The following is a 27657-nucleotide window of genomic DNA, read 5'->3' as shown; positions in this document are numbered from 1 at the left end:
CCCTGTACCCATAGGAATCACTTGCGTTACTCTTTCTCCCCCCCTGTACCCATAGGAATCACCTGCGTTACTCTTTCTCCCCCCTGTACCCATAGGAATCACCTGCGTTACTCTTTCTCCCCCCTGTACCCATAGGAATCACCTGCGTTACTCTTTCTCCCCCCTGTACCCATAGGAATCACCTGCGTTACTCTTTCTCCCCCCCTGTACCCATAGGAATCAGCTGCGTTACTCTTTCTCCCCCCTGTACCCATAGGAATCACCTGCGTTACTCTTTCTCTCCCCTGTACCCATAGGAATCACCTGCGTTACTCTTTCTCCCCCCTGTACCCATAGGAATCACCTGCGTTACTCTTTCTCCCCCCTGTACCCATAGGAATCACTTGCGTTACTCTTTCTCCCCCCCTGTACCCATAGGAATCACCTGCGTTACTCTTTCTCCCCCCTGTACCCATAGGAATCACTTGCGTTACTCTTTCTCCCCCCCTGTACCCATAGGAATCACCTGCGTTACTCTTTCTCCCCCCTGTACCCATAGGAATCACCTGCCTTGCGACTCCTACTATTGCACCTCTTACTCCATCATTGACTGTTTCTATATCTGGACTGAGATCAACCTGAGACAGCTCCTGTTCACTCAAATCCTGAAACTGATCCCACTCCGCTTCCCCAAATATCCATCTCCTCAATCCATTTCCTACTGATTCTTCCTCCCTCAATCCTACAGTCAACAGGACAGGATAGTGATCACTACCCCCTGTAGATCCAAAACCTCCCAACTACATCTGCCTGCCATTCAACTTGAGAATAAAGTAAGATCCAGAGCAGATTCCATTCCAGTTACTGGGTCAACCCTGGTTCCCCGCCCGTCATTAAAACTCACAAGGCCTTTCTCATCCAGTAGTTCCTCCAACACTTGTATGTCTCCTATCAGTCTGTAACCCTCCCCAGAGCGTACTATGAGCATTAAAATCCCCCCACCACATTACCCGTCTCCTATCAGTCTGTAACCCTCCCCAGAGCATACTATGAGCATTAAAATCCCCCCACCACATTACCCGTCTCCTATCAGTCTGTAACCCTCCCCAGAGCGTACTATGAGCATTAAAATCCCCCCACCACATTACCCATCTCCTATCAGTCTGTAACCCTCCCCAGAGCGTACTATGAGCATTAAAATCCCCCCACCACATTACCCGTCTCCTATCAGTCTGTAACCCTCCCCAGAGCGTACTATGAGCATTAAAATCCCCCCACCACATTACCCGTCTCCTATCAGTCTGTAACCCTCCCCAGAGCGTACTATGAGCATTAAAATCCCCCCACCACATTACCCGTCTCCTATCAGTCTGTAACCCTCCCCAGAGCGTACTAGGAGCATTAAAATCCCCCCACCACATTACCCGTCTCCTATCAGTCTGTAACCCTCCCCAGAGCGTACTAGGAGCATTAAAATCCCCCCACCACATTACCCGTCTCCTATCAGTCTGTAACCCTCCCCAGAGCGTACTATGAGCATTAAAATCCCCCCACCACATTACCCGTCTCCTATCAGTCTGTAACCCTCCCCAGAGCGTACTATGAGCATTAAAATCCCCCCACCACATTACCCGTCTCCTATCAGTCTGTAACCCTCCCCAGAGCGTACTATGAGCATTAAAATCCCCCCACCACATTACCCGTCTCCTATCAGTCTGTAACCCTCCCCAGAGCGTACTATGAGCATTAAAATCCCCCCACCACATTACCCGTCTCCTATCAGTCTGTAACCCTCCCCAGAGCGTACTATGAGCATTAAAATCCCCCCACCACATTACCCGTCTCCTATCAGTCTGTAACCCTCCCCAGAGCGTACTATGAGCATTAAAATCCCACCACCACATTACCCGTCTCCTATCTTTACCTTCTACATTTCCAAGGACCAGCAACTCTCTTACACGGCTTGTAAAAGTTCACTTTTAGCAGACACAACCTCTCCTACTTCCTCACTCAATCCTAACCTCCCGAACTTTCTATCCATCTCTGCTCCAATCACAGCCCAGTGTTGCTCACCACCTCCACTGGATGTCTCCCCGTTTCATCAAGATCTTCTCCCTATTTGAAACTGAACGACAATGATTTTCTTAGCACCCCGTTCCGTGACCTCGTCTCATTTTCGTCTTTCAGACTTCCCGGCCAGCACCAGGATACAACTCAATAATAGTGGTGCAAGTTATACAATACCATTGGCTATTGCACCATGCAAGAGGTACCGTAGGCCTAAAGAAACATGACAGAGACAAAAGCAGAGTCCTGATTAGTAATACAGCTTTATTGAATAATGGGAGATTTAACAGTTGAATAGTTCATGAGAACTTGACTACTTTAAGATTGTGATAGATGATTCCCCTATGCCAATAAAACACTCCAGTGGTCTGCCTAATCCCTAATCCAAACCAAGCAAATGAACACACAAGTAAAAAATAAAAATAAAATTAATTTCCCTGGTTTTAGAGCATCATCCTTGACTCTGGATTCTTGAGTTATAACAGAACCCTTGATTATGACCATTATAAGCACTAAAACACTATTTCAATCATTCTGCCTGATTGTACAGCAGTCTTCATCCATCAGCGTTCCAGTGCATTATGACAACATAACAATGGAACTGGTGTCTACCAAAGACCCATCTCCACAAATGGCAAACATCAATCTCCTCCACTTTGAAAACATCCTCGCAGACAGCCACAGTGCTCAGAGTGACATCAAGGATGTGCACTTGTCACAGTGGCTTCAAGACCACCCGCAAGATATCCAGTTCCTCTCATTTTAATGTTGCTCTAAAATAAAGCAACATCGAGTCAGACTTACTCCATTTCCCTCCAATATCCTGTGAGCTTATCTTCTATATAATACATTGATGGTTTTCAGTAAGTCCATGTTGTTTTGCTTTGGTGGTGTTTCAACGGATTGGCATGCAAGGCTCGGTCTCACGGCAACCGCTCCAAGACCGCTCTGTTCTGTTTCCAGTCCAGCTTCTGATCCATCTGACAGTCGAGGGTCTAAAGAGGGAGAGGACCCAGCGAGTGTGTGTGCGTGTGGGTGTGTGGTGGCAGGGAGGGTTAGGGTTTGGGGGTTCAGGACTCCTCCATGTCGGCTGGGGGTGAGGATGAGGTCGGGGAGGACGCCTCTGGCTCACCGTCTAGTCCCACCTTTGACGCTGGAAGAGTTTACAAAATAGGTGTAGGTGTTAAAAATACACTTTCAACCAATTACTAGTATTGGGACAAAGATCAGTCTGCAGTTGTACTCTCTTTGTGGCAGCATTTGAAAACGACAAATAAAACACACATTTGAAACAAACTGATACATCAAATTCTGAAAACAAGGAAATTAGTTGTAACCAACTACTAAGGCCTTGAAGACCCAGATACATGTCCACAGCCAGAGAGGAGATGGAGGACATGAGCTCTGTGCTGTCTGTTAGTGGCAGACCTGTCTGATGTCTGGGGAGCCGATGGAGCACCCAGCCAATCATTTGGGCCAGGCAGGCGCTGTGTGTGCAGGCATTCAAATAAGGCAACACAAGGGCAGGGAAACAGGTCGTTCTGTCTAATTGACCAAGTACAACATAAAATAAGGGTTTGTTCAATGGTAATATGGCAACAGAGTGAGCATGCTCCATGAATATGAACGCATGCAGGAGAGTTACATGATACACCGACCTTAGCGGGGCCAGCATCCACTAACTAACACACACAATGGACAGGCAAGGGGCTCTAAAATACAATCCGTATTGAGAAGTCAGTTATGATCAATTGATCTACCCTCCACATCATTAGACAATTATAGATTACATCATGATTATTAAAAGAAGGTTGAAAACCAGCAAAAACAAAAAAGGGTAATTTAGGACAGAACTATTAACTACTTTAAAAAAAGGTATCTGTGACCAACAGATGTATACAGAGGGGCAAAAAAGTATTTAGTCAGCCACCAATTGTGCAAGTTCTCCCACTTAAAAAGATGAGAGAGGCCTGTAATTTTCATCATAGGTACACTTCAACTATGACAGACAAAATGAGAAAAAAAATCCAGAAAATCACATTGTAGGATTTTTAATTTATTAATTTGCAAATTATGGTGGAAAATGAGTATTTGGTCACCTACAAACAAGCAAGATTTCTGGCTCTCACAGACCTGTAACTTCTTCTTTAAGAGGCTCCTCTGTCCTCCACTCGTTACCTGTATTAATGGCACCTGTTTGAACTTGTTATCAGTATAAAAGACACCTGTCCACAACCTCAAAGAGTCACACTCCAAACTCCACTATGGCCAAGACCAAAGAGCTGTCAAAGGACACCAGAAACAAAATTGTAGACCTGCACCAGGCTGGGAAGACTGAATCTGCAATAGGTAAGCAGCTTGGTTTGAAGAAATCAACTGTGGGAGCAATTATTAGGAAATGGAAGACATACAAGACCACTGATAATCTCCCTCGATCTGGGGCTCCACGCAAGATCTCATCCCGTGGGGTCAAAATGATCACAAGAACGGCGAGCAAAAATCCCAGAACCACACGGGGGGACCTAGTGAATGACCTGCAGAGAGCTGGGACCAAAGTAACAAAGCCTACCATCAGTAACACACTACGCCGCCAGGGACTCAAATCCTGCAGTGCCAGACGTGTCCCCCTGCTTAAGCCAGTACATGTCCAGGCCCGTCTGAAGTTTGCTAGAGAGCATTTGGATGATCCAGAAGAAGATTGTGAGAATGTCATATGGTCAGATGAAACCAAAATATAACTTTTTGGTAAAAACTCAACTCGTCGTGTTTGGAGGACAAAGAATGCTGAGTTGCATCCAAAGAACACCATACCTACTGTGAAGCATGGGGGTGGAAACATCATGCTTTGGGGCTGTTTTTCTGCAAAGGGACCAGGACGACTGATCCGTGTAAAGGACAGAATGAATGGGGCCATGTATCGTGAGATTTTGAGTGAAAACCTCCTTCCATCAGCAAGGGCATTGAAGATGAAACGTGGCTGGGTCTTTCAGCATGACAATGATCCCAAACACACCGCCCGGGCAACGAAGGAGTGGCTTCGTAAGAAGCATTTCAAGGTCCTGGAGTGGCCTAGCCAGTCTCCAGATCTCAACCCCATAGAAAATCTTTGGAGGGAGTTGAAAGTCCGTGTTGCCCAGCAACAGCCCCAAAACATCACTGCTCTAGAGGAGATCTGCATGGAGGAATGGGCCAAAATACCAGCAACAGTGTGTGAAAACCTTGTGAAGACTTACAGAAAACGTTTGACCTCTGTCATTGCCAACAAAGGGTATATAACAAAGTATTGAGATAAACTTTTGTTATTGACCAAATACTTATTTTCCACCATAATTTGCAAATAAATTCATTAAAAATCCTACAATGTGATTTTCTGGATTTTTTTTTCTCATTTTGTCTGTCATAGTTGAAGTGTACCTATGATGAAAATGACAGGCCTCTCATCTTTTTAAGTGGGAGATCTTGCACAATTGGTGGCTGACTAAATACTTTTTTGCCCCACTGTATCTGTGTTCCCAGTTATGTGAAATCCATAGATTAGGGCCTAATTTATTTATTTCAATTGACTGATTTCCTTTTGTGAACTGTACCTTGTAAAATCTTTTCAATTGTTGCATGTTGTATTTATATATTTTTGTTCCGTGTAAGATTAGTACATCCATCCATCTCTGAACTTGTGTTGATATGTAGCCATTTGTAATGGGAATATTTCAGATGAATAAAGTTCATATTACCACAATACTTATTTATATGTTCTCCCGTTATGTAATACACATGATTTAGAGTGTTTTATTTAGGACACTCATTGTTTATGGGTTGCTGGTCACTAGACTTGATACTGAATGTTATGGATTGTGCTCATATCTGTTGATAGTGATTGATGCCAGACTGGAGGTACGAGGACACTGCTTGTTATTGTATTCTGTAGCACTAGCACATGATGCGGTGACTTCCTACAAGCCTCTCGGCGGGTGTTCACAGAACACTGGTGTTGTGAGATTAGAACATAGGGCCTGCTTAGAGAAGGCCAGATGGAAATGTTCCATGCTGGAGATTGTCTCCCTGTTGCAACTTGTATTAAACCGGATTGATTTCTGATTGATTTGATCAATGACTGCTCACCTTCTGGTTCCCATGGAAATTCTCTACTACACCAACAACTCTTAAAGAATATAACTTGTAAATGCCTTATGAGCTTAGTTACTGAGGTTTGGAACCGCTGGTAAAGACAATGGAAGGAGTGCGAGCCAGTCTAATAAAGGAGAGATCAGGGGGACACACGTGCACAGTGCACCTAAACAACCACACAGTGACGGACTTACAGTGAGATGACAGAATGGATGCTTTCTATTTCTAGTCTTTCTGTGGAAATTTGGGGAAGAATACCTGTCACTGTGCTCCCTAGAACTTTACTAGAAGGTGTATGACAAAAGAGTAACAGATCTTCCATGTGTGGAGCAGTACCTGATTTCCGGACTGTTCTGGGCGTGTTGTTGGCCCCGCCCCCTTCCCCGGTCTTCTTGCTCAACAGACTGTTGAAGAAGTTAGCCAGCACGCCCTCGCTGGTCTGCCCGCCTAATGGCACAGCAAAAACAAACAGACAAAACATCCCAGTTACTCAGCGAACTTGCACAGACAAGGTTGGCAGGTATTGTTTAAAAAAAGAACAGTTAGGCTAACGGTATTATTCCCCATGTATAAAATATACAGTGCATTCAGAAAGTATTCAGACCCCTTTTTCCACATTTTGTTACATTACAGCCTTATTCTAAATAGGCTTGAATAAAAATAAAATCCTCAATCTACACACAACACCCCAACATTTTTAGCAAATGTAATCAACATAAAAAACAGAAATACCTTATTTACATAGGTATTCAGACCCTTTGCTATGAGACTCGAAATTGAGCTCAGGTGCATCTTGTTTTCATTGATCATCCTTGAGATGTTTCTACAACTTGGAGTCCACTTGTGGTAAATTTAATTGATGATTGGACATGATTTGGAAAGGCTCACACTCGTCTTTATAAGGTCCCACAGTTGACAGTGCATGTTAGAGCAAAAAACCAAGCCATGAGGTCGAAGGAATTGTCCGTAGAGCTCATGAGACAGGATTGTGTTGAGGCACAGATCTGGGGAAGGGTACCAAAACATTTCTGCAGCATTGAAGGTCCCCAAGAACACAGTGACATCTCTCATTATTAAATGGAATAAGTTTGGAACCACCAAGACTCTTCCTAGAGCTGGCCGCAAGTCCAAACTGACCAATCGCGGGAGAAGGGCCTTGTTCAGGGAGGTGACCAAGAACCCGATGGTGACTGACAGAGCTCCAGAGTTCCTCTGTGGAGATGGGAGAACCTTCCAGAAGAACAACCATCTCTGCAGCACTCCACCAATCAGAACTTTATGGTAGAGTGGCCAGACGGAAGCCAATCCTCAGTAAAAGGCACATGACAGCCCGCTTGGAGTTTGCCAAAAGGCACCTAAAGGACTCTCAGACCATGAGGAACAAGATTCTCTGGTCTGATGAAACTAAGATTGAATTCTTTGGCCTGAATGCCAAGCGTCACGTCTGGAGGAATCCTGGTACCATCACTACGGTGAAGCATGGTGGTGGCAGCATCATGCTGTGGGGTTGTTTTTCAGTAGCAGGGACGGAGAGACTAGTCAGGATTGAGGGAAAGATAAACGGAGCAAAGTACAGAGAAATCCTTGATGAAAACCTGCTCCAGAGCGCCCAGGACCTCAGACTGGGGCGAATGTTCACCTTCCAACAAGACAACAACCCTAAGCACACAGCCAAGACAAATGCAGGAGTGGCTTTGGGACAAGTCTCTGGTTCCACTCAAGGACACTCTATATGTCCTTGAGCGGCCCAGCCAGAGCCCGGACATGAACCCTATCGAACATCTCTGAAGATACCTAAAAATAACTGTGCAGCAACGCTCCCCATCAAACCTGACAGAACTTGAGAGGATCTGCAGAGAAAAATGGGAGAAACTCCCCAAATACAGGTGTGCCAAGATTGAAGCGTCATACCCAAAAAAGACTCAAGGCTGTAATCACAGCCAAAGGTGCTTCAACAAAGTACTGAGTAAAGGGTCTGAATACTTATGTAAATGTGATAGTTCCGTTTTATTTATATACGTTGGCAAAAACTTCTACAAACATGTTTTTGTTTGTCATTATGGGGTATTGTGTGTAGATGAATTAGGATTTTTTTTAAATTAAAATCAATTTTTTTTTTATGCTGCAACGTAACAAAATGTGTAAAAAGTCAAGGGTCTGAATACTTTCCAAATGCACAGTAGGTGCAAACTTAATACTGGTGCCAAAGCTAATCTTTGTCATTTTAGTAGAATGAGTTATCGGGGATCAATGGTCTGAGTACCTGTTTGCATGGGCATCACATTGGCCACGTTTGCTGTTGCCGAGCGATTTGACACCCGAGGAGAGCCAGTGGGTGCTCTGTTTGTGGTGTCCTGAGATGAGGAGGAATGAAGGAGGGATGATACAGGAACAGTAGAGAGAATGAGAAGGGAGGGGAGAGAAAGAGAAGAGACAGGAAGGAGTAGAGGATCATTAATTGCATATATCAGAAGATTTACATGAACTCTTTAGGTGCTTTACAGTAGCATGTTTCCCCAGACACTTACCACTGGTCTGCCTGCTGCCGCTGGGGGCTGCTTAGACAACAGGGTCTGTTAATAGACAACACAGAGCATGTCAGTGTGAGAGTCCAGATAGAGTCTGGAGCCCTTAATACGACTAACCTAATTCATATGGCAACTGGCAGAAATAAACTGTTATCACAGCTGATGTCAGATTAGCATTATGCAATATTATCAAAGTAATGTTTTGGGTCATACCAGCTGTACAAATATATACTGTACATTCTCACTTACCTGAAGCTTTAGGAGAAACACTTGGTCATCCTCCGCACCTAGTTCCTTTTCATGTACAAACTGCACAAAAAAACTAATCATAAACAAACACATACCTATATACCCTTTCTCCACAAAATGACATGCAAGTCATCCTAATGTGTTAGTTTAGTGTACATCCGATTAAGTACATATTTGCCTGGTCTTGGCACTGTAATCCGAGTACAGCCAGGCTCATCCTGGTAATCTGATGTTATTTGAGATTATGGTACTCATCCCGGGGCCCATTAAAGTCCAGAGAGGACTGGAGAGAGCAAACACCCAGAATCCCCCAGTCCACCCAGGCACAGCACCAACCCTGCATGCCAGTAGTAACCTCTGACCCTGATCAGGGCTAAGGATTTTGGATTCAGTCACAATTTCAATCAACTCCAAGATACTACCCCTAGAGTGTAGGTCAGTTAAAAGGTCTGTTAAATTACACTTGTTTATAATACATCATGTCTGTGCCAAAAATAAGAAGATCTGGGAGTGATATTACCTTTCTAACAGGAGGCTGGACGATAACCTCCTCAAACTTGTCTTCCCTTTTCAACGACTGAAAGTTTTCATATAAAATAGCAACCTTTTTTTCATTATCCCATCCTGATGGGCTGGAAGACAATGAACCACAAAAGCATTAAAAATATATATATATATAAAAATAACTAATGTCATTGTCAACAGCACATGAGAAAAAGTCTAAATGTTTCATTAGTGAGAACACAGTCACACTTACATGAATACGGAGTCTTTGTCCACCACCTGGGCCAGCATGTCAAAGGGAAACCCGTATAATCTATGGACCAGGTATTTATACAATAGGTCTAGATTTTTGTTTTCCTTCATTGACGTGTATAGCAGCGCTGCGCCATCTGAGAGGCCACCACTTGTCAAGGATAATATTATTGCTAGAATGGCCAACGATATCTTAAAGACCCCTCTACTACCTAGCTAAGAAAAACCATGCTCACTTCACACAAGAAAGAAAAACCTGAAACTGGTGCCTGCACATCGTTGGTACATCTAAGAAAATATGAAAATACATTAGTTTGAAAGAATAAGGCCAGAGGAATGGCAACTGTTAGGTGAGGAAAGCAGTCGGTGAGGCAGAAGGATACACTGCAGACAGAAGTGTCGAATGTGAGACTGGATGAAGTCAAAGTGTTCTTCCCGGTAGTCATGCTCTTTCTCTAGACTGAGAAATGTGTCACACTGCAAAGGAGGGAAGTGAAGAGAGAGAAAGAGAATACTGAGAGAGAGAGAGGGTAAGCCACACAAGACAAGAATGAAAAAGAAATTGAAAGCGGAGGAAATGAGAAATAGTGTAAAACAAAATGACAGATTTTCCGTCCTTTATACACATGTATGAATAAAGAAACCATACCAATGCCACTGAAAGTATCCTTTATACACATGTATGAATAAAGAAACCATACCAATGCCACTGAAAGTATCCTTTATACACATGTATGAATAAAGAAACCATACCAATGCCACTGAAAGTATCCTTTGATAAGTTGAGTTAACAAGGCAAGTTCATTTCTTTCCCTAATGCCAGAGGTTTGACCACCTTACCTTTGTACACACCACCATAACAGGCACGCCCAGGTTGTGTGTGAGTGTGTTCTCTCCCAAGGGAAGCACCACACACTCCTCCTCAGCCTCCCCAGCCACGGGGTTCCTCCTCTTGGGAGAGGCGCTGTGGTCGCCCGCTGGCTCTGTGTACTCCTGGAACTGTCGGACCACTAGCGGTAGGGGAGAGGGTGGAAGAGATTCCGTTTTAGAGTGCTATTTTACCCTTTTTAATTCAAACTCAGAACAATTCATCTCGATTAACTTTATAGTTTACATCTCAAGGCTAATCAAAGTTTTAAAGAAATACTGTTGAAGTAGCTATTTCAGTCTTTAATGTTATAAAGTAAGAACGTCTCTCTCGCAGATTCATAGACGTACATCTCTGTTCCATGTCCCTCAGTGTCTCTGGGTTGACTCGGAGCTTGTCGATGTGTTCTCGTAGCACACTGGCCCACTTCTGCAGAGAGTCCAGCACCGTCCACGGCCTGGACATGTCCACTACCAGCAGGGCCATAGTGTCGGCCATGTTCTCCCCACACACAGCAAACTTCTGGAGGCCTTTGTGGTACAGGTCACCGTCCAGAATCCATGCGTTACACATAGCATGATCTGCACAGACACACACAGTTTGGGGTCAAATCACACCAAAAAGGAGAAATTGTACCAGGCTATCCTATTGATCGCTACTGACCCATCATACACTGACACCCAAGCTATATTATGAACTCAAACAAATCATCAATCTTGTTTCATTGTTTTCTCATTATGTCCAAAAGACACACTTACCATCGATGTCATCATCGTGAACGTTAAAGTACAGGTACTCCAGTCCTCTGCCTTTCATGTATTCTTCAACTCCCTGCAGTTTGGCTATGAGAGTGGTCTTCCCTGCCCCCGTCTCACCTGTAGCATACATGAAACACATACGTGCAGGTAAACTGCATGCTAAGCAAAACCATTCAAATCCGTTATAGCCTACTGTAGGCTACATGAGGCCTTTAGGTCAGTTGCCTACTGTAGGCTACATGAGGCCTTTAGGTCAGTTGCCTACTGTAGGGTACATGAGGCCTTTAGGTCAGTTGCCTACTGTAGGGTACATGAGGCCTTTAGGTCAGTTGCCTACTGTAGGGTACATGAGGCCTTTAGGTCAGTTGCCTGCTGTGGCCAGTGCTCTAGGCCTATAAAAGTATATGATTTTGCATCAATGCAGCTATAGCTCACAAAATCAGTTAGGCCTATATGCAGGGCAGATACCTTCAGAAAATATTCACACCCCTTCACCTTATTTTGTTGTGTTACAAAGTGGGATTAAAATGGATGTAATTTTAAAAAAAAATGTAAACGATCTACACAAAATATTCTGTAATGTCAAAGTGGAAGAAAAATTCTAACATTTGTCAAATAAAATATATGTTAATAAATGAAACTCTTGATTAGATGTATTGACTCAGGGGGTTGAATACATGTTAGAATCACCTTTGGCAGTGATTACAGCAGTGAGCGATTTCAGCTTAAGAATTATTCACACCTGGATTGCACAACATTTGCACATAACTATTTTTTAAGTTCTTCAAGTTCTGTCAAGTTGATTGTTGATCATTGCTAGAAAGCCATTTTCAAGTCTTGCCATAGATTTAAGTCAAAACTTTAACTAGGCCACTCAGGGACATTCAATGTCATCTTGGTAAGCAACTCACTCCAGTGTATATTTGGCCTTGTGTTTTAGGTTATTGTCCTGTTGAAAAGTGACCATCTCCCAATGTCTGCTGGAAAGCAGACTGAACCAGGTTTTCCTCCAGGATTTTGCCACTGCTTAGCTCTATTACATTTATCTTTATCATAAAAAAAACTCCCTAGTCCTTGCCAATGACAAGCATACCCATAACATGATGCAGCCACCGCTATGCTTGAAAATATGAAGAGCGGTACTCAGTGTTGTGTTGGATTTGCCCCAAACAATGCATTATTGCAAACAGAATGCATGTTTTGGAATATTGTTATTCTGTACAGTCTCCCTTTTTTCACTCTGTCAATTAGGTTAATATTATGGAGTAACTTCAATGTTGTTGATTGTTGATGCCATTAAACTCTGTAACTGTTTTAAAGTCAACATTGGCCTCATGGTGAAATCTGACAGGTTTCCTTCTAATGATGTGCAGTTTGCAAACAATTTGTTATTTTTGAAAAACTCTTTTTACTGACTCGAGAGTCATGATTTGTTTTCTGAGTGACTCGTTCATTTAAAAAGGCATAAATTGGCTCCTAGTTGTTCGTTTGCCCTTCTAGTGCTGGCCGCAATTAGTCAGTCCTACCGCAGGATTAAGAGCCAATTCATGCTTGATCAGAAATGTGGTTGGAGCCGTATGGATGGTTTGACGCAATTGCGGACCCTCCGAAAGGTACGCAGAGACCAAATTGAGCTCCATACCGCATCGCTGTGCGCCTCCCAAATTTTTCCAACAATTGTTTACAGACAGATTATTTCACTGTATCACAATTCCAGTGGGTCAGAAGTTTACATACACTAAGTCGACTGTGCCTTTAAACAGCTTGGAAAATTCCCCCAAATTATGTCATGGCTTTAGTAGCTTCTGATAGGCTAATTAACATAATTTGAGTAAATTGGAGGTGTACCTGTGGATGTATTTCAAGGCCTACCTTCAAACTCCATGCCTCTTTGCTTGACATCATGGGAAAATCAAAAGAAATCAGCCAAGACCTCAGAAAAAAAATTGTAGACCTCCACAAGTGTGGTTCATCCTTGGGAGCAATTTTCAAATGCACGAAGGTACCACGTTCATTTGTACAAACAATAGTACGCAAGTATAAACACCATGGAACCACGCCGCCGTTATACCGCTCAGGAAGGAGACGCGTTCTGTCTCCTAGAGATGAACGTACTTTGGTGCGAAAAGTGCAAATCAATCCCAGAACAACAGCAAAGGACCTTGTGAAGATGCTGGAGAAAACAGGTACAAAAGTATCTATATCCACAGTAAAACGAGTCCTATATTGACATAACCTGAAAGGCCACTCAGCAAGGAAGAAGCCTCTGCTCCAAAACCGCCAGAAAAAAGCCAGACGACGGTTTGCAACTGCACATGGGGACAAAGATTTTACTTTTTGGAGAAATGTCCTCTGGTCTGATGAAAGAAAAATAGAACTGTTTGGCCATAATGACCATCTTTATGTTTGGAGGAAAACGGGGGATGTTTGCAAGCCAAAGAACACCATCCCAACCATGAAGCACAGGGGTGGCAGCATCATGTTGTGGGGGTGCTTTGCTGTAGAAGGGACAGGTGCACTTCACCAAATAGATGACATCATGAGGAAGCAAAATTATGTGGATATATTGAAGCAACATCAAGACATCAGTCAGGAAGTTAAAGCTTGGTCGCAAATGGGTCTTCCAAATGGACAATGACCCCAAGCATACTTCCAAAGTTGTGGCAAATTGGCTTAAGGACAACAAAGTCAAGGTATTGGAGTGACCATCACAAAGCCCTGACCTCAATCCCATAGAAAATCTGTGGGCAGAACTGAAAAAGCATGTGCGAGCAAGGAGGCCTACAAACCTGACTCAGTTACACCAGCTCTGTCAGGAGGAATGGGCTAAAATTCACCCAATTTATTGTGGGAAGCTTGTGGAAGGCTACCCGAAATGTTTGACCCAAGTTAAACAATTTAAAAGGCAATGCTACCAAATACTAATTGAGTATGTAAACTTCTGACCCACTGGGAATGTGATAAAAGCTGAAATAAATCATTCTCTCTACTATTATTCTGACATTTCACATTCTTAAAATAAAGTGGTGAACCTAACTGACCTAAGACAGGGAATTTTTACTTGGATTAAAATGTCAGGAATTGTGAAAAACTGCGTTTAAATGTCTTTGGCTAAGGTGCATTTAAACTTCCGACTTCAACTGTAGCTCCGCATTGACATGATTGGTTGACGATAGGCGAGGGTGGGAGGTCCTGTATAAACACAAACTCACTTCCTTGACAACTTCCTTGACAACAGCTCTGTGCTGCTCGGCGAAGCCAAGAAGTATGAATGCCCTGACTTCTGCAGAGGCCGTGTCACCATAAATGCTGCAAGGCCAATGCAGACGTCGGAATGACCAAGCAGTGCCTTTCATACACGCTCCTCCGGCTCAGCAGCTCCAGAGACCTGCCCCCGACACCCAACTGTCTGTCATATTTGCACAGGAAAATAAATCATGAGCATAAAGACAGACATGTCTAGAACTGATAATTGGTTGTATGGTGCAAGAATGACTGCATTTAATTGATTTAATGTTAAGATGGACACAGCTTAGTAGAACCAAACCATACACAGCCTCTGCTCAGCAAACTCGAATTTGAGAACGAATCGTTTGGTCGGCTGCAGTTCGTGAACAACTGAACTCTCACGGCAGTCAAGCAATGCATTCCGCCAAGAGTCGTTCACAATCTAGTCCGGTAGCAGCCACAGCTAGATGGACCTCGTTTCAAATGTATTAAGAAATAATGTAATTTGTATGCCTAGCAATTAACAAAATGGCCATTGTTTAAAAGCACACATTTACAAGTCTCAGTCACAAATGACAGCTCCAATAAGCCCCCTACTGTGAACGACAGTCTTCAGACAGTTCATCGTTTGTCGTAGAGCTGTTGTTAAGGATGTGAGTTTGTGTATACACAGGACTTATCGCCCTCACCTACCAATCACGTAAATGCGGAGCCATCCACATAATTACAAAATTTGAGCGGAGCACGGCGATGTGGTACGGAGCTCAATTTGGCCTCTGCGTGCCTCCGGAATTTCCGTATGAGTCACACCATCCATTGGGCGCCTCCGACCATATTTTGGATAAAGCATAAATTGGCTCTTACTGACTCAAATGAACAAAATGAGTCAAAAGATTAATTATTTTGACTGAACGAGTCAAAGATCTGAGTCAGTAAAAAGAGCCGAATTGACCATCTCTGATTTAGGAAGGACGCCTGTATCTTTGTAGTGACTGGCTGTATTGATACATCATCCAGTAATGAATAACTTCATGTTTCAAGGGGATATTCAATGTCTGCTTTCGGAATTGGAAAACCTCCATGGTCTTTGTGTTTGAATCTGTGTTTGAAATTCACTGCTCGACTGAGGGATAATTGTAGGTGTGGGTTACAGAGATTCCAAAATCATGTGACACATTTTGCACAAAGAGTAACTCCATGCAACTTATTAAGCACATTTTTACACCACAACTTGGTGTAAAGGCTGTAATAACAAAATGTGGAAAAGGTCAAGGGGTGTGAATACTTTCTGAAGGCACTGTATACCACTAGTCGACCAGATAAGAAATATATGTAATCTCATTTGCTTGTTATGGGATTTATTTTACAGATTAAACTAGCAGCTGTTGAATATAATCACTCTTTCAATGTGATCGGATCAGATCAGATCTGACCTGCAGAAATTGCCATTTTCAGTCGTCTATGAAACAGTCCATATTTTGTTGGACAATTATAGGCCGTGCTGTTATATTTATAACATTTTATATTTATAGCATTCAACAATCGCCTGCCATAATTCGGTTAATAATCAATTGGTTCTCAAACCTCGCAACAATGGTCCAATACTGGCTGTTATTGACATTGTAATGGAATACAGAACGCGTGGTGAGAGGCACTCCTTGTCTAGCATCCCGCACACTCTGGAGTAGCGGAGGGAGCCGGTGGTCCATCCCGTGCCAATATTACACAATGCTAACAGAAAATTAAAAATAGGCTTACCCATAATAAGAACATTTTTCCCAGACGGCAATTTTGACCGTGAACGCGTCGATACCTCACTCAAAATAGAGGACCTGCAAGAGAGACAATGACATCAGACAAATACCAAGCACCCGTATCTCTGCCATTCAGATGCGCTACTCCCTAGAACCAGATTTTTCAAACCCTAAAACCATTCAAAGTGGCTCTGACAGGCGAGCCAGGTCTTTCTTAAGCCATATTATTGTATAGTTCAGGACCAATATTCACCATAAATTCTGGCCATCCTCGTCGCTGGTTTGATTTTCTATAGAATTTAGTGTATTTGCAGTTGACGTAATTCTCACTGTCGAAGCCATCTTCTATCAGCCTTGAATAGATTAAGTGCCCGGATGTTTGAATTGGTATAATAAAGGGCGCGTTCCAGATCCCCTCATTTATAAGCGCTGCGGTCACGGCAAGTTCAAATTTGAAACAAGGAAGCCACGCAGAATCACTGATCTAAAAATAATCAACTTGCAGCAAATCTGTGCAGCACCATGCACAGAGTGAAAGAGACATTTTAAACACGGGTATGTGCAAAATGATTAAATGATGCAGTCATACAATCTGTGTCTGCTCGGAATGGAAAAAGTTGCATTGATATATTTTTTGAAATATACATTTTACTTTCAAATTGTCTTCCAACTTGTATGTCATCTTTTTTTGCAGTCACGCTTTGTAGATGAGCATTCTCACAACGTCTGGACTGTAGAAAGGATCAGGAACCACATGAATAAGATACAGCAATCTTATGGAGCAAACTATGACTGCAAAAAAAGATGACCTGGAACGCAAACCAATCTCTGGCACGGAGTGTCTGCTGGTGCTAGACTTCTGTGTCCTAGCCTCCTTTCCTGTGACCTAGCCTAACCTCTTTTCCTATGTCCAGCCTAGCCTCCTTTCCTGTGTCCTAGTCTAGCCTCCTTTCCTGTGTCTTAGCCTCCTTTCCTTGATTTCCCCTGATCTGAAAGCAAAGGATAAGTGAAAACAATATGGAGGATGTTTACTTTCAAATGGCTTTCATTATTTATTATTTATGTTTTTGCATAAGTGTCCATGAAGGAAGGGAAAGCATGAGAGGAAGTAATTTGACTTATAGCCTTTCACTAATATAGACATTTATAAACTGGGTAGTTTGGCTTCTGGATGCTGATTGGCTGAAAGACGTGGAATATCAGACAGTATGGTTGCTTTCCACTTCTTAGACGTTGCATGAATCAACCAACGGTTGCATGCCACGTCATCGACTGTCAACTGTGTCCATCGACTTGTGTCATCGACTGACAGATTGCTATAACATATGTGGTTAGCTGAAAGGTAAAATACCTATCTAGGTGTTGTAAGATCTGGCAGCGTCTAAGCAGTGGAACGTGACCTGAACTACGGGTATGATGCAACATTTCTTGTTTACAGTAATATTTATGTTGGTAACTTGTTTATAATAACAATAAGGCACCTTGGAGGTTTGTGGTATATGGCCAATGTGTCACTGCTAAGGGCTGTATCCAGGCCCTCAGCGTTGTGTCGTACGAAAGAACAGCCCGTTGGCATGGTATATTTGCCGTATACCACACCTCCTTGAACCTTATTGGTTAAATATAGCCTACCCCTTGCGAATCTATCAACAAATGCCCTAACAAATGAAAACTGCTAAATAAAACTATTTTAATAAAGACAAAGCCAAGTTAACAATAACATCAGTTGCCAATAGAAACAAGAATTAGAATCAAAACCTAAGGAAGAACAATTCCATAAACCAATCTTGTTTGTCACATCTGTCACACCTTACAAAATCATATCATAGATCTAACGTCTCAGACGCACAGGATGTGCATAGATTTGATCAAGTTGGCCACTCGGTGGTAAACTCTTGATCTGAATGCCGTGATTCTGATCCCCATAGAAGGGTCTTGGGAGTTTCTGGCTGCAACCTCTCCTCTCCTCCAATGCAAAAGGCCTGGGAGACAGAGAAGACATTATGCTTGGAATGATTAAGTGGTAGTCTGGGTACCAGTCTTTTTAGCTGACATTCCACTACTTGACCTCCTTGGCATATGTCACGGAAAAGGCAACAAGGAGTGGAATGTTAGCTAAAATGACCTGAACCCACTTAATTAGTCTGGGTACCAATCACAACCTTCAGAAGGCAGACTGGTGTGAACCACTAGATGGTGCCATAACTTTCTGGCAGCGCCATGGTCGGCACCAACACTCGTCCTTCTGAAAGAGAACGAAAAAGATAAAGTTGCATTTCAAATTTGGACTTGAAAAGTATTTGGTTGTTTTGACATAGAATAGCCTGTGTCTCCTCACCAGTAGATTTCTTCCTGTAGTAGATCAGTCCAGCTGCTATAAAGACCACCCCCAGCAGCAGCCCACAGGCCCCGATCACCATCTTATTCTTCTCAGGACCAGGCATGGAGGGGTCTGTAATTACACAAACAATTAAGACATACATCTTATAATAAATAGACTTATAAACCCTCCCTCCCAAGCACTCGTATCTCATTCAGACACTCCAAGTCCACACACACACACACTTACCCCAGTCATACACACACACACACACACACTTACCCCAGTCATACAGTTTGGGCTCAGTGAGGCTGAAGTGCTCCACCATACAGGTGATTCTCTCTCCAGGTGTGGGCGTGTACTCCAGGTGCGAGTGGATCTGGTAGGTCCAATCCCCATTGACCAGCTCCTCTGTGGAAGTCACATTTGAGGTCACTTCCTGTCCGTCCCTCAGCCACGTCACTCTGATGGGTTTGGGGTAGAAGTCGTAGGCGCTGCACACGAGCATGGCCAGGTGTCTGGTACTGAACGGCTCCACTGACCTCAGCCTGATGTAGGGCTCAACTGGAGAGGGAAGAACATACTGGGTTCTTCAGGGCTCGCCTCATGCTCTTTTCATGACGTTCATCTGTCTCATCTAGTATGTACTCCTCCTTATCACTACCATTGAGTATGTACTCATACACTCACCTGCCTTATCTAGTAAGTACTCATACACCACAGGAACGTTGCTGCTGCAGTATTTCTTCATTTCTTCTCTCCTCGCGGCCAGAAAAGCAGGGCCTTTGCAGGCCGTTTCAGTGAAGTTCTTCATCCATTGTGTGTAGACTGTACATTTCTCTGTTGTGCTGTTGTATTGTCCCAGTAACTTCTTGTTGCCGTAGACCTGCAGCAGAAACTCAATATCACGGGGATCCTCAGAGCTGAACCGACACCTCATCTCAAAGTGTCCAAAATAGCCATCTGTCAAATAAACAGTCACAAACAAGATGATATCTGAAGGTCTCGTTTCTCTTCTTTCATAATATCATCTGATCAACAAACCAGAGAAAACAAATAAATTCTGTGGATTTCACTCTTTACGTATCTTTGTCTATAGAAATATAAGATGGAATAATTCTTTATCAAAATACACACATGTTTAGTGCACAATTACAAGAATGCAGAGGATGACACACTTTGGCCACTATATACTTAAAACAAGGGTGAAATTGTGGTGTAGATATTGGGGTCCTGGGGGTCCTCCCCTGCAATGTTTATGAACATTTTAAAATGCATTTCCTGCGATTCTACACAGCTTGACATGACGTATTATGCCTCTCTTGAGGGTTATTTTGAGGGATATATGGAGGGGTATTTTGAAAACACAGTATAAGTGGGAAGTTGAAGGCCCCTCCCCCCAAAATTAAAAAAATGTATATCATTTTTAGGGATAACAAATTTGGGGGTTTATACTGCTATTCTACACATTTTGTCATGAATCAGAGACAATTTTGAAGTTTGACAGGTAATTTCTTGCAATTCTACACATTTTGGGCAGAGAAAAAAAATGCTCATCTCATGCTATTCTTCAGATTTTTTCCCTTCAGTTTTAAAGCAGGTTTCCTGCTACTCTACACATTTTGACATAAGGCTGAGAGAAAATGTTGCTATTTTATAGTAACTGTCCAGTGAAAATCTCACTTTTAAAAGTGAATATTCTGTTAACTCATACTGTTAACTCGTATTTGTGGCCAAAGCATAAATTGGAGGGGGAAAAAACACAAAAAAAACTCAAACAGACAGTTTAAAAATGCTTGCTATTTTCTCATAGACGATGATGTCATCCTCCTGAGGAGGAAAAAAACTGTATGGAAAACGATTTCACACTTATTGTAATTAATTATATATCATATTTCATAGAAATCTGGAAACACTGGACAGTTACTTTAAAAGTAAAATTTGGGCAAAACCCCCAGCAAAAACAGCTTTAAACTGTATAACTGATCAACCCACCATCATACCAGGTCATGTAATGTTTAAAAAACCCAAAAAGGGATGAATAAGATATTTGGCTACAGAAATGCCATTTCTTACCAATCTCTACAGCTTCTGTCCAAAAACAAATCCTGTGAAATTATATCAATACATACTGGAGTTATTCCTAAAGAAAGAATGTACTTTTCACTCCATACATTTTCCCTGACACCCAAAATTATTAGTTACATTTTGAATGCTTAGCAGGACAGGAAAATGGTCCAATTCACACACTTGTCAAGAGAACACGTGGCCTCTGATCTGGCAGACTCACTAAACACAAATGCGTAATTTGTAAATGATGTCCGAGTGTTGGAGTGCGCACCTGGATATCTGTACATGTTATGGTGCCGTCTGCTTTGCATAATATAAGGAATTTGAAATGATTTATACTTTTACTTTTGATATAAGCATATTTTAGAAATTACATTTACCTTGATACTTAAGTATATTCAGAACCAAATACTTTTACTGAAGTAGTATTTTACTAGGTGACTTTCACTTTTACTTGAGTAACTTTTTATTAAAAAGGTATCTATATTTTTACTCATGTATCACAATTGGGTACTTTTTCCACCACTGGACTTCAATCACTTCAGTCTCTCTGTACAGAGACCATAAACAACAGGATTCATGTTGACTATCTCACCACTACAAGTGTCTATAATGGCAGTCATTTTGCAAAGCTCAAGACGATAACTGAGACTTTGGACTGACTTTGTGTATCTTGATCAATTCAAAGTCATTCTGTGGTTCCTGTCAAACCTGCACATCTATAGGACAGGATCAATTCAAAGTCATTCTGTGGTTCCTGTCAAACCTGCACATCTATAGGACAGGATCAATTCAAAGTTATTCTGTGGCTCCTGTCAAACCTGCACATCTATAGGACAGGATCAATTCAAAGTCATTCTGTGGTTCCTGTCAAACCTGCACATCTATAGGACAGGATCAATTCAAAGTCATTCTGTGGTTCCTGTCAAACCTGCACATCTATATGACAGGATCAATTCAAAGTCATTCTGTGGTTCCTGTCAAACCTGCACATCTATAGGACAGGATCAATTCAAAGTCATTCTGTGGTTCCTGTCAAACCTGCACATCTATAGGACAGGATCAATTCAAAGTCATTCTGTGGTTCCTGTCAAACCTGCACATCTATAGGACAGGATCAATTCAAAGTCATTCTGTGGTTCCTGTCAAACCTGCACATCTATATGACAGGATCAATTCAAAGTTATTCTGTGGTTCCTGTCAAACCTGCACATCTATAGGACAGGATCAATTCAAAGTCATTCTGTGGTTCCTGTCAAACCTGCACATCTATAGGACAGGATCAATTCAAAGTCATTCTGTGGTTCCTGTCAAACCTGCACATCTATAGGACAGGATCAATTCAAAGTTATTCTGTGGTTCCTGTCAAACCTGCACATCTATAGGACAGGATCAATTCAAAGTCATTCTGTGGTTCCTGTCAAACCTGCACATCTATAGGACAGGATCAATTCAAAGTTATTCTGTGGTTCCTGTCAAACCTGCACATCTATAGGACAAGATCAATTCAAAGTCATTCTGTGGTTCCTGTCAAACCTGCACATCTATAGGACAGGATCAATTCAAAGTCATTCTGTGGTTCCTGTCAAACCTGCACATCTATAGGACAGGATCAATTCAAAGTCATTCTGTGGTTCCTGTCAAACCTGCACATCTATAGGACAGGATCAATTCAAAGTCATTCTGTGGTTCCTGTCAAACCTGCACATCTATAGGACAGGAGCAGATTTTTACTCACCTACTCCAAACAGAGAGGAGAAGAGAAGCAATAGGTGGATGGACGAGAGAGTCAGTACATACATGTTTACTTCTCAGAGCGAGAACAGAGTTCGATACCTCCTTCTGTGTCTCTATGTGGTTAATGTTGGCCTGTGTCTATAACAGAACAGAATGAGGAATCAGGTTGGATGGACCAATGTCAGTCCAGTAGCGAAACAGCTCTAAAGTTTTTCAGGAAGTCATTTGTTATAATATTGCTATGCTCTCTCTCTTGCTAAGCATATCACAAAGCACTGCAATTCATGACTGATGTGCAATTACATTACCAGCTAAAATATTGCAATCAAATTACAGATTCTTTTGAAAAACTAGATTACTTCTTGAATTACTTTTAAATTCAGAAAGGATGTTTGTGAAAAAATACATTGACACTTTGTTTTCTCAATTTCATTCAATTCAGCGTTGAAAAATTGCGCAAGTTTAAGTTTGTCCTCCTGAGCGAGTATGACCACAAGTCAGAGACCACTATGACACACCAAATGTGTTGGATGGATCCTTTGTCTTTTTCTAATGCCTCTTTAAAAGGGAAAGTATTGCAAAAGTAACTGAACGTAATCTGTTAGTTTGGGTAATTCAAAAGTTACGCTACGGATTACAATTTGACACTTAACTAGTAACCGATTACATTTAGAAAGTAACCTACCCAACCCTGTTTATGATTATTGATTTGACACCAGGCAAAGTCCCATACCAATTATTGCATACAATAAAACTCTTATTCCGGTCACTGTGTGTAAATATTAACCAACCTACTACTTTACAGTCTTGTTTGGGTTTCTATGGTATTGGTCCCACAATAGCTCAGACATGCTCTCCCATTCTCACTCACAGTTTCAGTACATTGTATAAATACTTCATACTTCCTCCTGTTTACCACACAACTGATAGTTAGTATTAAATGGTGAAATGACATTCAAGTTTGTGATCTACAATTGATGACGGAGGGGGGAATTACCCACTTGCAGTGTACAATGTAAGACGGGAACAATTAATGAATGCGATCCATTCATGTGTCTATTATTGTTAAACGTCTCAGGTTGGGTGCATATTTATGATACCTTTGATTGTTCCGAAAAATAATATGTAATATTTTATTGACAGGAAAAAAATTGAACTGTTACAGAGTAGTTAATAATATTATTTGCACTGGCGTACTACACACCCCCCACCTCTGGGGGCCTCAACCCCCCCCCCCCCCCCCCCCCCCCCCTCCAAAAGAAAAGGTGGGGACCCCCTGGAGGTCAGCCCCCCCCCCCCCTCCCCAGATAACATATGAACACGTCATAAGCCATGGCAAAAATGTTTAAAATGACAGGAAATTAGCTGCTAAACTTCAACATTTTCTCTCAAAATGTGTAGAATAGCAGGAAATGTGCTTAAAAATGCACATTTCTCTCTGTCCCATGGCAATATGTGTAGAATTGCAGGAAATTAGCTTTAAAACAGCAACATTTTCTCTCAGCCTCATGGCAAGATGTGTAAAATAGCATGAGATTAGTTATAAAACTGCATATTTTTCTTTGCCCCATGGCAAAATGTGTAAAATTGTACGAAGTTAACGGTTTCCCCCCTCAACAAAAAATATGAAACTGCGGTATGCCACTAATTCTGTCCCATTGTTTACCTACAACTGCAAAAGAGGATTTTTAAAATTTCATATATGTCACAATTCAGTTGAACTGTTGTCCTTTGACGTACAGGAATGTTCCGGTAGCCACTCCCAACAGTCCCAGAGTCAGGCCCACTCCACAGAATACAGCAGGACCAGCACTGGACCCACTCACCTCACGTACCTTATACTCTGGGGGACAAGAGGAGAGCGGTGCCATCAAATCATTGAAGAAATACATCTTTCAACTATTATATATTACAGTGGCAATAGTTCATGAGGAAACATTACCCTGAGTTTCAGATTTTCTTATATCTGAGCGGCTTCTAAAGACCCAAGATAATTTAATAAATACCCTATTTAGAGAAACAGTTTCTCACCCCAGAACCTGGTTTTGGGGTCCTCCAAGGCTGTGTGCTCCACAGTGCAGGCATAGACATCCCCCTCCTGTGGAGTGAAACTCAGGCTGGAGAGCTGGTGGAACGTTCCATCTTCATTAGGATAGTACCGACTGAGAGACGCTCCCTCAGTCACCTCCAGGCCATTCTTGGTCCAGTTGACTTTGACAGGCGGGGGGTAGAAATGATTGGCAAAGCAGATAAGGGTGTTCTCCACCCCCAGCTCCTCCTCATCCCTGGGGTAGATGGTGCTCTCAGGGGCATCTGGGGGGGGGGGGGGGGGGTACAACCACTAGCTTTAAAAAAATCAATCTCTCACTGTAATACATAGGCATTTTTGTCACTTACTATTTCACCAAAAATTTCACTTCATCTTCGTTTTAATCAAAAAGTTGATTTGCTCTACCTTTTACCTCAGGTGGACCCTTTTCTTCTAATATCCAAAGAGCCAAGGCATCCCAACACAATCGTCTGCCTTTAACGGCATTCTTGTAGAAGTTACGGACAGTAGAGCTTGGGAATGGCCCCAGGAACTCAGGCAATGTCCAAACTTCCTGTCCACTCTGGAAGTCAGCATATACCACTTCCTCCCCATCCACCTGAAGCTCTGCCTCCGCCTCCACCTTTGTCTTCTCAAGACAGCCCAGCACATAGACGGTCTCATGAGGAACTGGAAACCCAAACAGATAACATACTCGTTCAGTTGAGTGATAAATACACCAAATCATTAACATCAGCTTCAATCTTTACAAAGTGATTGAACCAAATACTGGTTCAAAGTCTATTTTAAACCGTTACCACACTTCATATACCCAGTACCTTGAATAAATTAATATGACCCTAGCTCTAATTCAATTGGCTTTAAAATCAATAATAGACTTACTTTCTGCCGAAGTGCAGACGACCGCAGTGAGAACGACAATAGCCACACAGAGGTTCATCTCTCAGTTCGTGAGCGTGCGGGAGAACTCTGCCGAGAACAAGGCACTGACAACTCCAGTGCTGGTCCTTCCTCTCGTTTACAGATACTGCTGAACATGCATTACCTAGACTTGAACCAATCAGAACATTTATTTCACTCTTACTGTATCCAGGAGGAAACAGTTTACAGACCAGAGGCCTAATTTATAAAACTGGGCGGAGGATTCACGTTAAAAGGTAACACAGAAAGTGCTTACACACAAAAATATTCTGATTTAAAACAGTACGTAGGCACGTCCCACGCCGGTTTCCCGTTATAAATCACAATTTGGCTATAAATCACAATCAACTCGAAATTTGGCGCACGTGAGCGAGCGTCTTGACTGCATGACAACAAATTTCGACAGAAAGGCAATAAAAAGAAGCATTTCACCCAGTGTGAAATGGAAGTTCTTGTAGGGGAGGATGAAGCAAGAAAATATATGGTTTAGTGGACACACTGTGGGCATTACATGTGGCGGACGCTGTCAATGCTGCTGGCTCAGAAATGAAAAAGTGGTCCGACAAAAGTGGAGGCCAAAAGGTGCATAGCCTTACACAAAGTGTTTGTGCCACGGGCGACGGAAAGAGGACACCGGAGCTCAACCCCCTTGATGAGCGACTTGCCGGTATTATAGGGGAATCCCTCCTGAGTAGTGACGGAGGGGGACACGGACATGCAAGACGCACCGGATGATCCAGGTATGTAAATAGTATTCACACGTTTAAAAATAATAAACCAGATGCATTCAAGTTGTTTAAACATTTACTCATTCTATTGTTTTTAGTCGCTGCGTGTTCCAGCGGGGTCGGTGGCGCTGCGGAGCGGGAGCTGAGTGTTCCAGCGGGGTCGGTGGCGCTGCGGAGCGGGAGCTGAGTGTTCCAGCGGGATCGGTGGTGCTGCTGAGTGTTCCAGTGGGATCGGTGACGCTGCGGAGCAGGAGCTGAGTGTTCCAGCGGGGTCGGTGACGCTGCGGAGCAGGAGCTGAGTGTTCCAGCGGGGTCGGTGACGCTGCGGAGCAGGAGCTGAGTGTTCCAGCGGGGTCGGTGACGCTGCGGAGCAGGAGCTGAGTGTTCCAGCGGGGTCGGTGGCGCTGCGGAGCAGGAGCTGAGTGTTCCAGCGGGGTCGGTGACGCTGCGGAGCAGGAGCTGAGTGTTCCAGCGGGGTCGGTGACGCTGCGGAGCAGGAGCTGAGTGTTCCAGCGGGGTCGGTGACGCTGCGGAGCAGGAGCTGAGTGTTCCAGCGGGGTCGGTGACGCTGCGGAGCAGGAGCTGAGTGTTCCAGCGGGGTCGGTGACGCTGCGGAGCAGGAGCTGAGTGTTCCAGCGGGGTCGGTGACGCTGCGGAGCAGGAGCTGAGTGTTCCAGTGGGGTCGGTGGCGCTGCGGAGCGGGAGCTGAGTGTTCCAGCGGGGTCGGTGACGCTGCGGAGCGGGAGCTGAGTGTTCCAGCGGGGTCGGTGGCGCTGCGGAGCAGGAGCTGAGTGTTCCAGCGGGGTCGGTGGCGCTGCGGAGCAGGAGCTGAGTGTTCCAGCGGGGTCGGTGACGCTGCGGAGCAGGAGCTGAGTGTTCCAGCGGGGTCGGTGGCGCTGCGGAGCGGGAGCTGAGTGTTCCAGTGGGGTCGGTGGCGCTGCGGAGCGGGAGCTGAGTGTTCCAGTGGGGTCGGTGACGCTGCGGAGCAGGAGCTGAGTGTTCCAGCGGGGTCGGTGGCGCTGCGGAGCGGGAGCTCAGTGTTCCAGTGGGGTCGGTGGCGCTGCGGAACAGGAGCTGAGTGCGCCCAGCCCCGGCGTCTCCACTGCACCTTGTGCGTCCCAACCCTCCAGCGGCCGTGTCCTCAAAGATGCAGTCCTGCAAACGCAAAGAGACACCAACGCTATTAACGAGGTTGCCAAGGAGTTGAAGTGCAGGCACGGCTTGGTTTCTGCAGGTGCTTCTCTATAAAGCTGGGCCCACTACAGCACAGAGATCCAAGAGAACAGCGCTTGGTAATCGGAACCAGCTCATAAGCTACTCCTTATCATTGGCCAGTAGATCTTGCTGGTCACTGAAAAGTCGCTCTCCGAATTCTTCATTACGCATTGTAATTGCATGCGTTTTAATTCCCATCCATTTGATTGTCAAAGCTACCCAATTGCATAACACCTTCAGGTGTGGTAATTACCCTGATTGTAACTGACAATGACAGGGCCATTATCACATGGACAGTTCTGCG

The 27657-nt window shown here is 43.5% G+C and overlaps 2 protein-coding genes across 3 annotated transcripts; both read right to left on the bottom strand.

The window, feature by feature from the left end:
* Positions 1-2298: 2298 nt before the first annotated feature.
* On the bottom strand, positions 2299-16654 carry LOC120035357 (cytoplasmic dynein 1 light intermediate chain 1-like). The gene is made up of 13 exons (XM_038982131.1): positions 16566-16654; positions 16317-16390; positions 11331-11447; positions 10923-11153; positions 10545-10714; positions 10088-10181; positions 9706-9841; positions 9469-9580; positions 8949-9008; positions 8700-8744; positions 8435-8525; positions 6508-6618; positions 2299-3199 (listed from the first exon to the last, which is right to left on the bottom strand). Exons 1-13 carry the CDS (start codon positions 16652-16654, stop codon positions 3117-3119), a joined length of 1413 nt encoding a protein of 470 aa, XP_038838059.1. The 3' UTR covers positions 2299-3116.
* A 776-nt stretch (positions 16655-17430) lies between these two features.
* On the bottom strand, positions 17431-26435 carry LOC120035355 (H-2 class II histocompatibility antigen, A-Q alpha chain-like). Of its 2 annotated transcripts, XM_038982130.1 has the most exons (5): positions 24180-24271; positions 19323-19595; positions 18915-19196; positions 18651-18764; positions 17431-18557 (listed from the first exon to the last, which is right to left on the bottom strand). In XM_038982130.1, the coding sequence occupies exons 2-5, from the start codon at positions 19570-19572 to the stop codon at positions 18502-18504; spliced, it is 702 nt and encodes a 233-aa protein (XP_038838058.1). In that variant the 5' UTR covers positions 19573-19595; positions 24180-24271; the 3' UTR covers positions 17431-18501. The 2 variants fall into 2 exon arrangements, with proteins under 2 accessions (XP_038838058.1, XP_038838057.1); XM_038982129.1 differs by lacking the exons at positions 17431-18557; positions 18651-18764; positions 18915-19196; positions 19323-19595 and adding exons at positions 24471-24752; positions 24895-25158; positions 25372-26435 and having other exon boundaries at positions 23765-24282.
* Positions 26436-27657: the final 1222 nt, after the last annotated feature.

This window comes from Salvelinus namaycush, unplaced genomic scaffold (assembly GCF_016432855.1).
Source record: "Salvelinus namaycush isolate Seneca unplaced genomic scaffold, SaNama_1.0 Scaffold1039, whole genome shotgun sequence".
Lineage (NCBI taxonomy): Eukaryota > Metazoa > Chordata > Actinopteri > Salmoniformes > Salmonidae > Salvelinus > Salvelinus namaycush.
This window is presented reverse-complemented; position numbering and strand designations above follow the sequence as displayed.